This window comes from Perca fluviatilis, chromosome 10 (assembly GCF_010015445.1).
Source record: "Perca fluviatilis chromosome 10, GENO_Pfluv_1.0, whole genome shotgun sequence".
Taxonomy (NCBI): Eukaryota; Metazoa; Chordata; class Actinopteri; order Perciformes; family Percidae; genus Perca; species Perca fluviatilis.
In genome coordinates this window covers 39,947,316-39,962,187 of record NC_053121.1, presented here as the reverse complement: position 1 = coordinate 39,962,187, position 14,872 = coordinate 39,947,316, and the positions used below count along the sequence as shown (strand labels likewise).

Below are 14,872 nucleotides of genomic sequence, written 5' to 3'. Positions count from 1 at the left end.
AGGTATCAGTGTGTATTACTGCAGGTACCTGAGGGGATGTGTGTGTGTATTACTGCAGGTACCTGAGGTGATGCTGGAGGTAACAGTGTGTATTACTGCAGGTAAACGGATGGAGGTATCATGTGTATTATCTGCAGGTACCTGAGGTGATGCTGGAGGTATCAGTGTGTATTACTGCAGGTACCTGAGGTGATGCTGGAGGTATTAGTATGTATTGCTGCGGGTACCTGGAGGTGATGTGTTGTGTATTACCGCAGGTACCTGAGGTGATGTGTGTGTGTATTACTGCAGGTACCTGAGGGGATGTGTGTGTGTATTACTGCAGGTACCTGAGGGGATGTGTGTGTGTATTACTGCAGGTACCTGAGGTGATGCTGGAGGTATTAGTGTGTATTACTGCAGGTACCTGAGGGGATGTGTGTGTGTATTACTGCAGGTACCTGAGGGGATGTGTGTGTGTATTACTGCAGGTACCTGAGGTGATGCTGGAGGTATCAGTGTGTATTACTGCAGGTACCTGAGGTGATGTGTGTGTGTGTATTACTGCAGGTACCTGAGGGGATATGTGTGTGTATTACTGCAGGTACCTGAGGTGATGCTGGAGGTATCAGTGTGTATTACTGCAGGTACCTGAGGTGATGCTGGAGGTATCAGTGTGTATTACTGCAGGTACCTGAGGTGATGCTGGAGGTATCAGTGTGTATTACTGCAGGTACCTGAGGTGATGCTGGAGGTATCAGTGTGTATTACTGCAGGTACCTGAGGTGATGCTGGAGGTATCAGTGTGTATTACTGCAGGTACCTGAGGTGATGCTGGAGGTATCAGTGTGTACTACTGCAGGTACCTGAGGTGATGTGTGTGTGTATTACTGCAGGTACCTGAGGTGATGTGTGTGTGTATTACTGCAGGTACCTGAGGTGATGTGTGTGTGTGTATTACTGCAGGTACCTGAGGTGATGCTGGAGGTATCAGTGTGTACTACTGCAGGTACCTGAGGTGATGCTGGAGGTATCAGTGTGTACTACTGCAGGTACCTGAGGGGATGTGTGTGTGTATTACTGCAAGTACCTGAGTTGATGTGTATGTGTATTACTGCAGGTACCTGAGGTGATGCTGGAGGTATCAGTGTGTATTACTGCAGGTACCTGAGGTGATGTGTGTGTGTATTACTGCAGGTACCTGAGGTGATGTGTGTGTGTATTACTGCAGGTACCTGAGGTGATGTGTGTGTGTATTACTGCAGGTACCTGAGGTGATGTGTGTGTGTATTACTGCAGGTACCTGAGGTGATGTGTGTGTGTATTACTGCAGGTACCTGAGGTGATGTGTGTGTGTATTACTGCAGGTACCTGAGGTGATGTGTGTGTGTATTACTGCAGGTACCTGAGTAATATTTCGGGGGGATCCACGGCGGAGCGTCAACATGAAACACACTCTGACTGCATACCTGAGACGAGCGCCGACGGAAACTGTGGACCGAGTTCCTGCAACAACACCAAGAACCAAAAGGTCTGGTCAAAGATCCTCTAAAGATGAATACTAATAATAATAATAATAATAATAATAATAATAATAATACATTTATATATTGCTTTACATGGTACTCAAAGACACATTTGGCACATTAAAAACCAACACATAAAACAAGCTTATTAAAAGCAATTAAAACAATAACACCAGTAACTGACAGTAGATAATATGTAAGACTGTTGTATGTGGAAGGCTGAATCTGCTGCTACTCTCCCAGAGAGGCTCATGGGAAACGTAGTGTTAGACCTGCTGCTACTCTTCCAGAGAGGCTCATGGGAAACGTAGTGTGACTCACTGGATGTGGATGAGCGGGTGTTTGAGCGACATGTCGGCGAGCGGCGTGCGTTGAGACGGGGCGTTGGCCGCCCCCTCCCCCACCAGACCCAGCGGACCCTCCAACGCCGGCAGGAAGTCCTCCGCACAGACAGGAAACAGGAAGTCGTCTGCACAGCCAGGAAACAGAATCAGCCACTTTAAAGAACATATTATGTAATATATTTATGTATTAAATGCATGTTTATTGGGCCTTTATTTTGAAAGGACAGCTTAAGACAGGAAAGGGGAGAGAGGGGGGTAGGCTGGAATCTAACAAGGGGCCACCACGTCGAGGACTGAGCCTCCGTACACGGGGCGCACGCCCTACCAGCTGAGCCACCCAGGCGCCCAAAATCTGATGTTTTATTATAAATTACACAACAAGTCGGCACTGGTTCTAGACTGCTTTGAATGGGGGGGGGGGACAGACTGGATGTGGTGATTAGAGGTCTAAAGATTGGATCCTGGTGGTTAGAGGTCTAAAGACTGGATCCTGGTGATTAGAGGTCTAAAGACTGGATCCTGGTGGTTAGAGGTCTAAAGACTGCCTGGATCCTGGTGGTTAGAGGTCTAAAGACTGGATCCTGGTAGTTACAGGTCTAAAGACTGCCTGGATCCTGGTGGTTAGAGGTCTAAAGACTGGATCCTGGTGGTTAGAGGTCTAAAGACTGCCTGGATCCTGGTGGTTAGAGGTCTAAAGACAGACTGGATCCTGGTGGTAACAGCTAACTTGTCCTCTCTGGTAGACAAAGGGTGCTAAAATAATCGTTTGAAATGTTAAATCTGGTGTTTTTTAGCTAGCTACCGGCACTGTGTGGAATTATTGTTTCGCTGCTGGTGGGGGCGGGACTTAAATGCACTCTCTCTCTCTCTCTCTGGTAGGATGGAAGTGGGCCATAGTGGGAAGTGATTGGCCAGTGTTCATATGAAAGACACACAAGTGATCCAATCAATGATCTCTCTTCTCTTTACGACCATATCAACAACAAAAAAAGTTTTCGACCGGAGTGCAGCCGCAGCCCTTCAGCCCCCCCCGGGAAGTCTGCCGACGTAGGGAGACTTCAAAGTCCTTACCCTATATCCCAAATAGAGACATAAGTCCTTACCCTATGTCCCAAATAGAGACATAAGTCCCTACCCTATGTCCCAAATAGAGACATAAGTCCCTACCCTATGTCCCAAATAGAGACGTTAGTCCTTACCCTATGTCCCAAATAGAGACATAAGTCCCTACCCTATGTCCCAAATAGAGACATAAGTCCCTACCCTATGTCCCAAATAGAGACGTTAGTCCTTACCCTATGTCCCAAATAGAGATGTAAGTCCTCACCCTATATCCCAAATAGAGATGTAAGTCCCTACCCTATGTCCCAAATAGAGACATAAGTCCCTACCCTATGTCCCAAATAGAGACGTTAGTCCTTACCCTATGTCCCAAATAGAGATGTAAGTCCTCACCCTATATCCCAAATAGAGATGTAAGTCCTCACCCTATATCCCAAATAGAGACATAAGTCCCTACCCTATGTCCCAAATAGAGACGTTAGTCCCTACCCTATGTCCCAAATAGAGACGTTAGTCCTTACCCTATATCCCAAATAGAGATGTAAGTCCTCACCCTATATCCCAAATAGAGACGTTAGTCCTTACCCTATGTCCCAAATAGAGATGTAAGTCCTCACCCTATGTCCCAAATAGAGACGTTAGTCCTTACCCTATGTCCCAAATAGAGACGTTAGTCCTTACCCTATGTCCCAAATAGAGACGTTAGTCCTTACCCTATATCCCAAATAGAGACGTTAGTCCCTACCCTATGTCCCAAATAGAGACGTAAGTCCTTACCCTATGTCCCAAATAGAGACGTTAGTCCTTACCCTATGTCCCAAATAGAGACGTTAGTCCTTACCCTATGTCCCAAATAGAGACGTAAGTCCCTACCCTATGTCCCAAATAGAGACGTTAGTCCTTACCCTATGTCCCAGATAGAGACGTTAGTCCTTACCCTATGTCCCAAATAGAGACGTTAGTCCTTACCCTATGTCCCAAATAGAGACATAAGTCCCTACCCTATGTCCCAAATAGAGACGTTAGTCCCTACCCTATGTCCCAAATAGAGACGTTAGTCCTTACCCTATGTCCCAAATAGAGACGTTAGTCCTTACCCTATATCCCAAATAGAGACGTTAGTCCTTACCCTATGTCCCAAATAGAGACGTTAGTCCTTACCCTATGTCCCAAATAGAGACGTTAGTCCTTACCCTATGTCCCAAATAGAGACGTTAGTCCTTACCCTATGTCCCAAATAGAGACGTTAGTCCTTACCCTATGTCCCAAATAGAGACGTTAGTCCTTACCCTATGTCCCAAATAGAGACGTAAGTCCCTACCCTATGTCCCAAATAGAGACGTTAGTCCTTACCCTATGTCCCAAATAGAGACGTTAGTCCTTACCCTATGTCCCAAATAGAGACGTTAGTCCTTACCCTATGTCCCAAATAGAGACGTAAGTCCCTACCCTATGTCCCAAATAGAGACGTTAGTCCTTACCCTATGTCCCAAATAGAGACGTTAGTCCTTACCCTATGTCCCAAATAGAGACGTTAGTCCCTACCCTATGTCCCAAATAGAGACGTTAGTCCTTACCCTATGTCCCAAATAGAGACGTAAGTCCCTACCCTATGTCCCAAATAGAGACGTAAGTCCCTACCCTATGTCCCAAATAGAGACATAAGTCCCTACCCTTTGTCCCAAAGTCCCGGTACTCGCTATGGCCAGTCCATGCCTTTTTGTTTCCCACAAAGTGTAGATGAAGTCTGGTTTGTGTTACCTGCGTAGTTGTTGTTGTTGTTGTTGTTGTTGTTGTGTGCCGGGTCCAGGCAGACAGACGTCTGTTGGTGCTGCCAGCGTTTAACCTGCAGCTGCTGCAGCCAGTACAGCATCAGCTCCTGGGTCACCGCCTGCAACGATACACACATACAAACATGCATGATGTCACATGTCACATTTAAAGTTTGATTCATACATTATTATACATAACATCTGAGCTTTACAGGGACACACATGTAACTACACCAGCCAAGCATGGCTCAGCTTTTAGAACGTCACGCGTCACACAGCAACACGTGACATGACGGTGTGTTCAGGTACTACCTTGAGTATGAAGGTGCGTTCAGGGGTCTTGATGTGGAAGGTGCCTGTCTCGGCCTGCAGCGGGTAGGTGAAGGTGGCGCTGCAGAGCTGCACGCAGCCGAGCGGCGTCACATCCTGTGGCGTGCGGTAGTAGAACAGCTGGTTCTTCTTCTCCTCGTAGGTGAACCAGCGCTGCTTCCAGGCCCTCAGGGGCCCGCCCTGCTTCTGCAGGAAACCGCACAGTTTGGGTTCACCTGAAGAGGAAAGCAGAGGCGGGAGTAAAGGCCAATATATGCTACTGCTACACACACACACACACACACACACACAGACACACACACACACAAACACACACACACACACACACACACACACACACACACACACACACACACACACACACACACACACACAGACACAGACAGTCCTTAAAACATGCAACTAGAGTCCCACACCTCTGGTAGAAAGCAGAGGGCCCGGCCGATTGTGGTCACAGAACACCTCGAGGGTGGGAGGTGGATCCAGGGTGGGAGGTGGAGCCTGGACCTGCAGAGCCTTGACCGGTGGGGCCTGGACTGGCGGGTCCTGGACTGGCGGGGCCTTGACTGGTGGGGCCTTGACCGGTGGGTCCTTGACCTGTGGGTCCTTGACCTGTGGGGCCTTGACCTGTGGGGCCTTGACCTGTGGGGCCTGGACCGGTGGGTCCTTGATCGGTGGGGCCTGGACCTGTGGGGCCTTGACCTGTGGGTCCTTGATCGGTGGGGCCTGGACCTGTTGGGCCTGGACCTGTGGGGCCTGGACCGGTGGGTCCTTGACCGGCGGGGCCTGGACCAGCGGGTCCTGGACCTGTGGGGCCTGGACCGGTGGGGCCTGGACCAGCAGAGCCGGGGTCAATCCTTCGCTCGGAGCTGACTGAGCAGCCGCCTCGGTGTTTAGGAGAGAGTCCTGAAGCCTCTCAGCTGTGGAGGAAGTGAGTTTTTCAGGAACAGGATCCTGCTGGTTCTGCTGGTCTTTGGACTCAGAGATGTGGAGCTTGAGATCTTTCTGTTGTTGTGTATCGAGGGGTGAAGGGTTGATAGTTAGATGTTTCTGGGGTTGATTATTGAGGGCTGAAAGGTTGATAGTTAGATGTTTCTGGGGTTGATTATTGAGGGCTGAAGGGTTAAAGGGAGGAAGAGGAGGGAGGTCTTCTTCAGTTTTCTGGTCTGTAAAACAAAGATCTGGTTTGGTGTTGATATCATCAAACATTTATCTGGAAAAGGGTTCTAAAAATAAATACTATTCTTATGCTATTATGCTAATGCAGGCTGACATGTTAACAAATGCTAACATATGTTAACCTGCGCGAACATATGCTTACACAGGCTAACATGAAAACATATGATAATACATGCGCTATCATACGTCAACATGCTAACTTATGCTAACATATGCTAACAATGCTTACTTTCATATGCTGACATACTAACATATGCTAACAATGCTAACATATGCTAACATGTTAACATTGCTTACACATGCTTACTTTCATATGCTAACATGCTAACATATGCTAACAATGCTAACATATGCTAACATGCTAATAATGCTTACACATGCTTACTTTCATATACTAACATGCTAACATATGCTAACAATGCTTACTTTCATATGCTGATATACTAACATATGCTAACAATGCTAACATATGCTAACATATGCTAACACATGCTTACTTTCATATGCTAACATATGCTAACATGCTAACATATGCTAACAATGCTAACATATGCTAACATGCTAATAATGCTTACACATGCTTACTTTCATATACTAACATGCTAACATATGCTAACAATGCTTACTTTCATATGCTGATATACTAACATATACTAACAATGCTAACATATGCTAACACATGCTTACTTTCATATACTAACATATGCTAACAATGCTAACATATGCTAACATATGCTGTTAACACAATACAGAACCGTGAGCTATTTAAATGAGCTCTTACCGGTGTTTCTCCGTGTGACCTTCCTGGGAGAGACCAGAGAGTAGTCTGGTTTCTGTTCATGTTCGGGCACTCCGGGTTTCTTCTGATCTGGACTAAGAGGGTCTGGTTCTAGTGGAGAAGTCTGATCTGGACTACGAGGATCTGGTTTTAGTGGAGAAGTCTGATCTGGTTCTGGTTGATCTTTTGGAGGATCTTTCGTTTTCTGTTTCTCTGTCCGGAGAGAATCTCCCAGTTGTTGTTGTTGCTCTGTAGGAACAAGATTTAGTTTTAGTGGATCCGGTTCAGTTGGAGAATCCTCTGGGTTTGTGGGTCCAGTCGGACCCTGATGGTCTGGTGTCTCTACGGTCCGTTTGGGCTCTGTAGGATTCTGCTGTCTCTCTGTAGGACTCTGCTGTCTCTCTGCAGGACTCTGCTGTCTCTCTGCGGTCCGTTTGGGCTCTGCAGGACTCTGCTGTTTCTCTGCAGGACTCTGCTGTTTCTCTCCGGTCCGTTTGGGCTCTGAAGGACTCTGCTGTCTCTCTGCAGGACTCTGCTGTCTCTCTGCGGTCCGTTTGGGCTCTGCAGGACTCTGCTGTTTCTCTGCAGGACTCTGCTGTTTCTCTCCGGTCCGTTTGGGCTCTGCAGGACTCTGATGTTTCTCTGCGGTCCGTTTGAGCTCTGAAGGACTCTGCTGTCTCTCTGCAGGACTCTGATGTCTCTCTGCGGTCCGTTTGGGCTCTGAAGGACTCTGCTGTCTCTCTGAAGGACTCTGCTGTCTATCTGAAGGACTCTTCTGTCTCTCTGCAGGACTCTGCTGTCTCTCTGCAGGACTCTGATGTCTCTCTGCAGGACTCTGATGTCTCTCTGCGGTCCGTTTGGGCTCTGAAGGACTCTGCTGTCTCTCTGCGGTCCGTTTGGTCTCTGCAGGACTCTGATGTCTCTCTGCGGTCCGTTTGGGCTCTGAAGGACTCTGCTGTCTCTCTGAAGGACTCTGCTGTCTCTCTGAAGGACTCTGCTGTCTCTCTGAAGGACTCTGATGTCTCTCTGAAGGACTCTGCTGTCTCTCTGAAGGACTCTGCTGTTTCTGCCGGGCGTCTTCCTCCTCTGAAGCCGAGATCCAATCAGCTGGTTGAAGCGTGTCGGCGTGGGCAGGAAGCCGGCGAGACGAGGCAGCGCTGGGATTTCCTGTCAAGCTGCTTCCATCCATCCTTCTGAAAACACACAACACACACACACACACACACAACACACACACACACACACACAACACACACACACACACACACAACACACACACACACACACACACACACACACACACACACACACCAACACACACACACACAAATACTACATTGTACATTACCCTGTTACGGTAAAAGATTAATGGATTAGTTGCTACCTATTGAACTAATCTCCAACTATTATGATAATCAGTTTGAGTCTGATTCCAGCTTCTTAAAGGTGAATATGTTCTGGTTTATTTTACTAGTTTGTGTGTGTGTGTGTGTGTGTGTGTGTGTGTGTCTGTGTGTGTGTGTGTCTGTGTGTGTGTCTGTGTGTGTGTGTCTGTCTGTGTGTGTGTCTGTGTGTCTGTCTGTGTGTGTGTCTGTGTGTGTGTATCTGGTTACAGGATCTCATTAGCTCCAGCATTGCTCCTGAGGTCCTTACAACTCTCTTAGAAATGTGGCAATGCAATAATAAAAACACATAACAACACACACACAGACACACACACACTGTATATATATATATATATATATATATATATATATATATATATATATATATATATATATATATTAGGGCTGTCAAACGATTAATTTTTTTAATCGTGATTAATCGCCAAATTTCTATAGTTAATCGCAATTAATTGCATGTTTTATCACATGAATATAAATTGTATTATTTTGCATTTCAGAACAGTTTTTAAGTCCATATTGACAATGGAAAGCAGTTCTTACCAGTGGTTCTTGATTGGGAATCAAATGAATGCAAAGAAAGTTACTTTATGAACTTGACTTTAAGATTTGTAATTGTTTATTATTTATTTACTGTAAACAAAAGAAAAATGTGTGAATCTGTCATTATTGCACAATTTCTCACAGTACCTAACCTAACTGAGATGGAGCACTAACACCTTGCTTATATTATACAGTACAAACTAAATGGTCCAAAACCAGATGCCTCAACAGCAGGACATTTGTAACCTTTAAAACCCCGATACAAACAACCCAGTCCTAAAACCGTATGCTGATATACACACAGAGCCAACCCAGTGAGCAGTACCTCCTAAATAACGTTGATTCCTCCCTGAGGTCCGGTGATCACCGGTTAAGGAGACAGCGTCTGCACTCTGCAGCAGCTCCAGCTGGGCTGCTTTCTCCGTGGAGGTCAGGCTGTGTGTGCGTGAAACTACCGTCCCCCTCGACAACTTTTTAGAAGTAAACTTTCCATTCAGAATCTTATTGGCGTCCATTTCGGCGTCTCGCGCTCGCCATCCACTCAGAACGTAACGTTAGCCTGCTGCTCTACTACCAGTGTGTGTGGCGTGGCTGTTGTGGTGTTTCCGGTGTGGTAGTTGTAGTTTTTCTAACGTTACTAGTTTTTAAAACTGCTTGTGGAAAAACTACAAAGTTTGCTCGGCCAAAAAGAACGTTAATCTCACAATAACAAAATTGACGCTGTTAATAACGCGTTTAACTGACAGCACTAATATATATATATATATACGCAGTACAGGCCAAAAGTTTGGACACACCTTCTCATTCAATGTGTTTCCTTTTTATTTTCATGACTATTTACATTGTAGATTCTCACTGAAGGCATCAAAACTATGAATGAACACATATGGAGTTATGTACTTAACAAAAAAGTGTGAAATAACTGAAAACATGTCTTATATTTTAGATTCTTCAAAGTAGCCACCCTTTGCTTTTTTATTAATAAGGGAAAAACTTCCACTAATGAACCCTGACAAAGCACACCTGTGAAGGTAAAACCATTTCAGGTGACTACCTCATGAAGCTCATTGAGAGAACACCAAGGGTTTGCAGAGTTATCAAAAAAAGCAAAGGGTGGCTCCTTTGAAGAATCTAAAATATAAGTTTTCAGTTATTTCACACTTTTTTGTTAAGTACATAATTCCATATGTGTTCATTCATAGTTTTGATGCCTTCAGTGAGAATCTACAATGTAAATAGTCATGAAAATATAAAGGAAACACATTGAATGAGAAGGTGTGTCCAAACTTTTGGCCTGTACTGTATATATACATTTGTTTTTTTTACTATTTTTCAATATTTTGCACTATTATTATTATTATTTTAATTTTCCTTAAAAAAATTTTTTTAACTGTATATGAATAACCTTAACTGTTTATTGTATTGTGTCTAATATTTAATGGTTTGAATGGGGAGGATACAGGTGGTTTAGGTGAGTCAGTATGTATATATGTATGCACAGTGTGTATGTATGTATGTACAGTATGTATGTATGTATGTATGTATGTACGTATATATATGTATGTATGTATGTCTGATGTATGTTTGAGATCTCCTCAAGTTGTGTTAAAGGGGTGATAGAATGCAAAACCGATTTTACCCTGTCATAGTTGAATAACGACAGTTCGGTGGGTAAATAGGACATACATAGAAGCTCAAAATCCCATTGACACCCCTTTACTATGAAAATCTCATATTTTGAAACTGCCGCTGAAAACGGGCGAATCTCAACAAAGCTGGAAGTTGACGTCAAAAAACAAAACGTCCCAAAAACCGGAACCTTTGTCAGCCCATGGGTGTATTAAGAGAACGGTCATGCCCCAACATTTACATAGGCTACACAACTGACCTGAGATCAGGTAGAACATTTACATAGGCTACACAACTGACCTGAGATCAGGTAGAACATTTACATACTACACAACTGACCTGAGATCAGGTAGAACATTTACATAGGCTACACAACTGACCTGAGATCAGGTAGTACATTTACATACTACACAACTGACCTGAGATCAGGTAGTACATTTACATACTACACAACTGACCTGAGATCAGGTAGTACATTTACATACTACACAACTGACCTGAGATCAGGTAGTACATTTACATACTACACAACTGACCTGAGATCAGGTAGTACATTTACATACTACACAACTGACCTGAGATCAGGTAGTACATTTACATACTACACAACTGACCTGAGATCAGGTAGTACATTTACATAGGCTACACAACTGACCTGAGATCAGGTAGAACATTTACATAGGCTACACAACTGACCTGAGATCAGGTAGAACATTTACATAGGCTACACAACTGACCTGAGATCAGGTAGTACATTTACATACTACACAACTGACCTGAGATCAGGTAGAACATTTACATAGGCTACACAACTGACCTGAGATCAGGTAGAACATTTACATACTACACAACTGACCTGAGATCAGGTAGTACATTTACATACTACACAACTGACCTGAGATCAGGTAGAACATTTACATAGGCTACACAACTGACCTGAGATCAGGTAGTACATTTACATACTACACAACTGACCTGAGATCAGGTAGAACATTTACATACTACACAACTGACCTGAGATCAGGTAGTCTTCTGAATCTAGGTCAATCTGCTATTCCATTACAAAATTCACTTCTGAAACTTTTTTATGCGAGAAATCAACTATGTAGAGGTCAAATATGGGCCGCTTTATGAAAATGTATGTCTAATTGCGAGTTCAGCCGCCGGTGCTGCCTGTGTTGCTGCCTCGCCAACCGGCCTGCATTCCTTCACAGACCCCGGCCTGCTGTGAGGTACTTGCGCTCAACCACTAGAAGCCCACAGCACTCCATTACAAGCAAGTCACCGTGGTTTTGGGGTTAATAGCCTACCAAATGCTGACGCCCCAGAGCAGGGCCTCCGGTCAGAAGTTCCCTCTTCCTGCTAGCTAAATGCCCGTTGTATGTGAGGGGGCGAGCCGAAGCGAGCTGATACGCCAGCAATTCTTACCACAGGTTCCAGTTAATCTTTTAATGTGTGTAATTATAATGTGTTGAGTTATTTAAACAAACGATTGGGGAAATAAACACCGCTTGTCCATGAGTCTCATTGATAGAGCCTGCGGCTGGATGGAGCTCTATCAATGAGAGCGAGCTAGCCTCCTCTTAGAATTCCTCTGGAATTCACAAAAATTCATTAACTTGAAATCGGACACCGTTGTTAGCTTTATAAGATATTTAGTTAGATGTTGTATACGTGGCGTGACGAAATTCAAACTGTAAATATACTCGAATGACGCCGAAAATGAAGCTAACTATCCGTGATTTGTAGCTACAAATCACGGATAGTTAGCTTCATTTTCATACATTCTAAGAGGAGGCTAGCTAGCTCTCATTGATAGAGCTCCATCCAGCCGCAGGCTCTATCAATGAGACCCAATCGTTTGTTTAAATAACTCAACACATTATAATTACACACATTAAAAGATTAACTGGAACCTGTGGTAAGAGATTGCTGGCGTAACAAGCTCGCTGACCGCGCTCTCACTCACACACACCGGGCATTTAGCTAGCAGGAAGAGGGGAGCTGCAGGCCCTGGAGCTCTGTCAGGGCAGGGGCATTTAGTAGTCCATTAGCCCAAGAGACGGTGACTTTGCGCGGGTATGGAGTGCTGTGGGCTGCCAGTCGTGACGGAGCTCCAAGTACCTCAGAGCAGGCCGGGGTGTGTGAAGGAAGGCAGGCCGGGCGGCGAGGCAGCACCGGCGCTGAACTCCGACACACAGTCTTACCAAATTTGCAATAAGCCATCCATTTTCGTAAAACGTCCCATATTTGAGCTTTATATAGTTGATTTCTCGCTAAAAAAAATCTCAGAAGTGAATTTAATAACGAAATAGCCCGACAAACAATGTATAACTTTGCAGTGTCTGAAATATGAGGCCTGCTGTCGAGTCTCCCATGTGTTTCTATGTAGTTTCCTCAACCAATCAGCGCGCAGCTCATTCTGAATATTCATGAGCATACCATATTTGGAAGAAAAGCTCTTGTTACAAATAGAGCCATATTCACAGAGTAGTTAAGGGCCAAACAAAATAGCATTCGGGCAATTTTCAGCCCAACCAATGTTACATACCCCATTAGGAGACCTTAAGGAACAGTGTAAAATACCCTATATAATCATTCTATCACCCCTTTAACGTGATAAATACCCTATATAATCATTCTATCACCCCTTTAACGTGATAAATACCCTATATAATCATTCTATCACCCCTTTAACGTGATAAATACCCTATATAATCATTCTATCACCCCTTTAACGTGATAAATACCCTATATAATCATTCTATCACCCCTTTAACGTGATAAATACCCTATATAATCATTCTATCACCCCTTTAACGTGATAAATACCCTATATAATCATTCTATCAGCCCTTTAACGTGATAAATACCCTATATAATCATTCTATCACCCCTTTAACACGATAAATACCCTATATAATCATTCTATCACCCCTTTAACACGATAAATACCCTATATAATCATTCTATCACCCCTTTAACATGATAAATACCCTATATAATCATTCTATCACCCCTTTAACATGATAAATACCCTATAGAATCATTCTATCACCCCTTTATTTTGTCTAATTGTGAATGTATTGTATATTTTTGGTTATTCCTCCTGCTCTACGTCCCTGTTCTCATCTGACATCTGCATGTTCTGTTTTATTATCTGATATAAAGGTTATATAAATACATGTTGATAGTGAACACACAGGGCAGATTGAGAGGAAGTGATGTCGGCAGTAATGAGACATAATGACAGGAAGTGATGTCGGCAGTAATGAGACATAATAACAGGAAGTGTCTCATATCCAGAGAGCAGAACGTAAACACACATCTGAACTCTGCTGTAGAGACCCAACATGGAGACTGTCCTCCCACACACCTCAGAGGTGATAATCTAACATGACATCATGGCTTTGTGTAAACATACACGCCAAGTGGCATCGCCACGCGACGTCTTATCCCGAAAACAATGTCACATGCTTGTTAAGAAATACATTTTAAAAAGTTGGGTTTAGGAAAAGAACATTGGGAAAGGCTTTAGTAACCCAAAACACGACAACACGAGTTGAAACGCGACAAAGCCGTGACTCTGTTGATAATTCACCCGTAATGTAGGTCAATGGAGGCCGAATGGCGTTGATAAATTTCGTGTTGGGGACGTAACCATGGTGACCCCTGACCGACTGTCCGTCCAATCAGCGGGCCCGACAGTAGAAATGTTAATTAATTAAAGTTACAGAGCTGCTCGGTTTGTCTGTTATGAATGTTGTCGTTACTACCGCATTGCATTGTGGGATAGTGATGCTGGCACATATTTTCACATGGACACACACACAGAGACACACACACACACACACAACACACACACAGACACACAAACACAGATACACACAGAGACACACACGCAGAGACAAACAGACACACACACACACACACACACACACACAGACACACACACACACACACAAACACAGAGACACACACACAGACACACAAACACAGATACACACAGAGACACACACACACAGGCACACACACAGACACACACACAGACACACACACAGACACACACGCAGAGACAAACAGACACACACACACAGACAGACAAACACAGATACACACAGAGACACACACACACAGACACAAACAGACACACACAAACAGACACACACACACACACACACACACACACACACAGACACACAGACACACAGACACACACACACACAGACAAAGACAAAACACACACACACACAGACACACACACACACATATCCTAATAACAAACCCTACCTTACTAAAAGGCACCAACAGGAAGACAACAGTTTTC

At 44.3% G+C, this 14,872-nt stretch overlaps 1 protein-coding gene across 1 annotated transcript in view; it reads right to left on the bottom strand.

Annotated features, from left to right (window-relative positions):
* Window positions 1–14,872, bottom strand: part of LOC120566592 (TBC1 domain family member 2A-like) — a 50,244-nt gene that overhangs the window by 16,687 nt on the left and 18,685 nt on the right. Inside the window, exons 2-8 of the mRNA XM_039813109.1 lie at window positions 7,991–8,163; window positions 6,974–7,849; window positions 5,430–6,194; window positions 4,996–5,228; window positions 4,673–4,802; window positions 1,827–1,974; window positions 1,385–1,485 (exon numbers count right to left, since the gene is read on the bottom strand). Of these exons, the coding sequence (XP_039669043.1) occupies window positions 1,385–1,485; window positions 1,827–1,974; window positions 4,673–4,802; window positions 4,996–5,228; window positions 5,430–6,194; window positions 6,974–7,849; window positions 7,991–8,159 (2,422 nt within the window). The 5' untranslated portion in view covers window positions 8,160–8,163. The remainder of the gene's footprint in view (window positions 1–1,384; window positions 1,486–1,826; window positions 1,975–4,672; window positions 4,803–4,995; window positions 5,229–5,429; window positions 6,195–6,973; window positions 7,850–7,990; window positions 8,164–14,872) is intronic.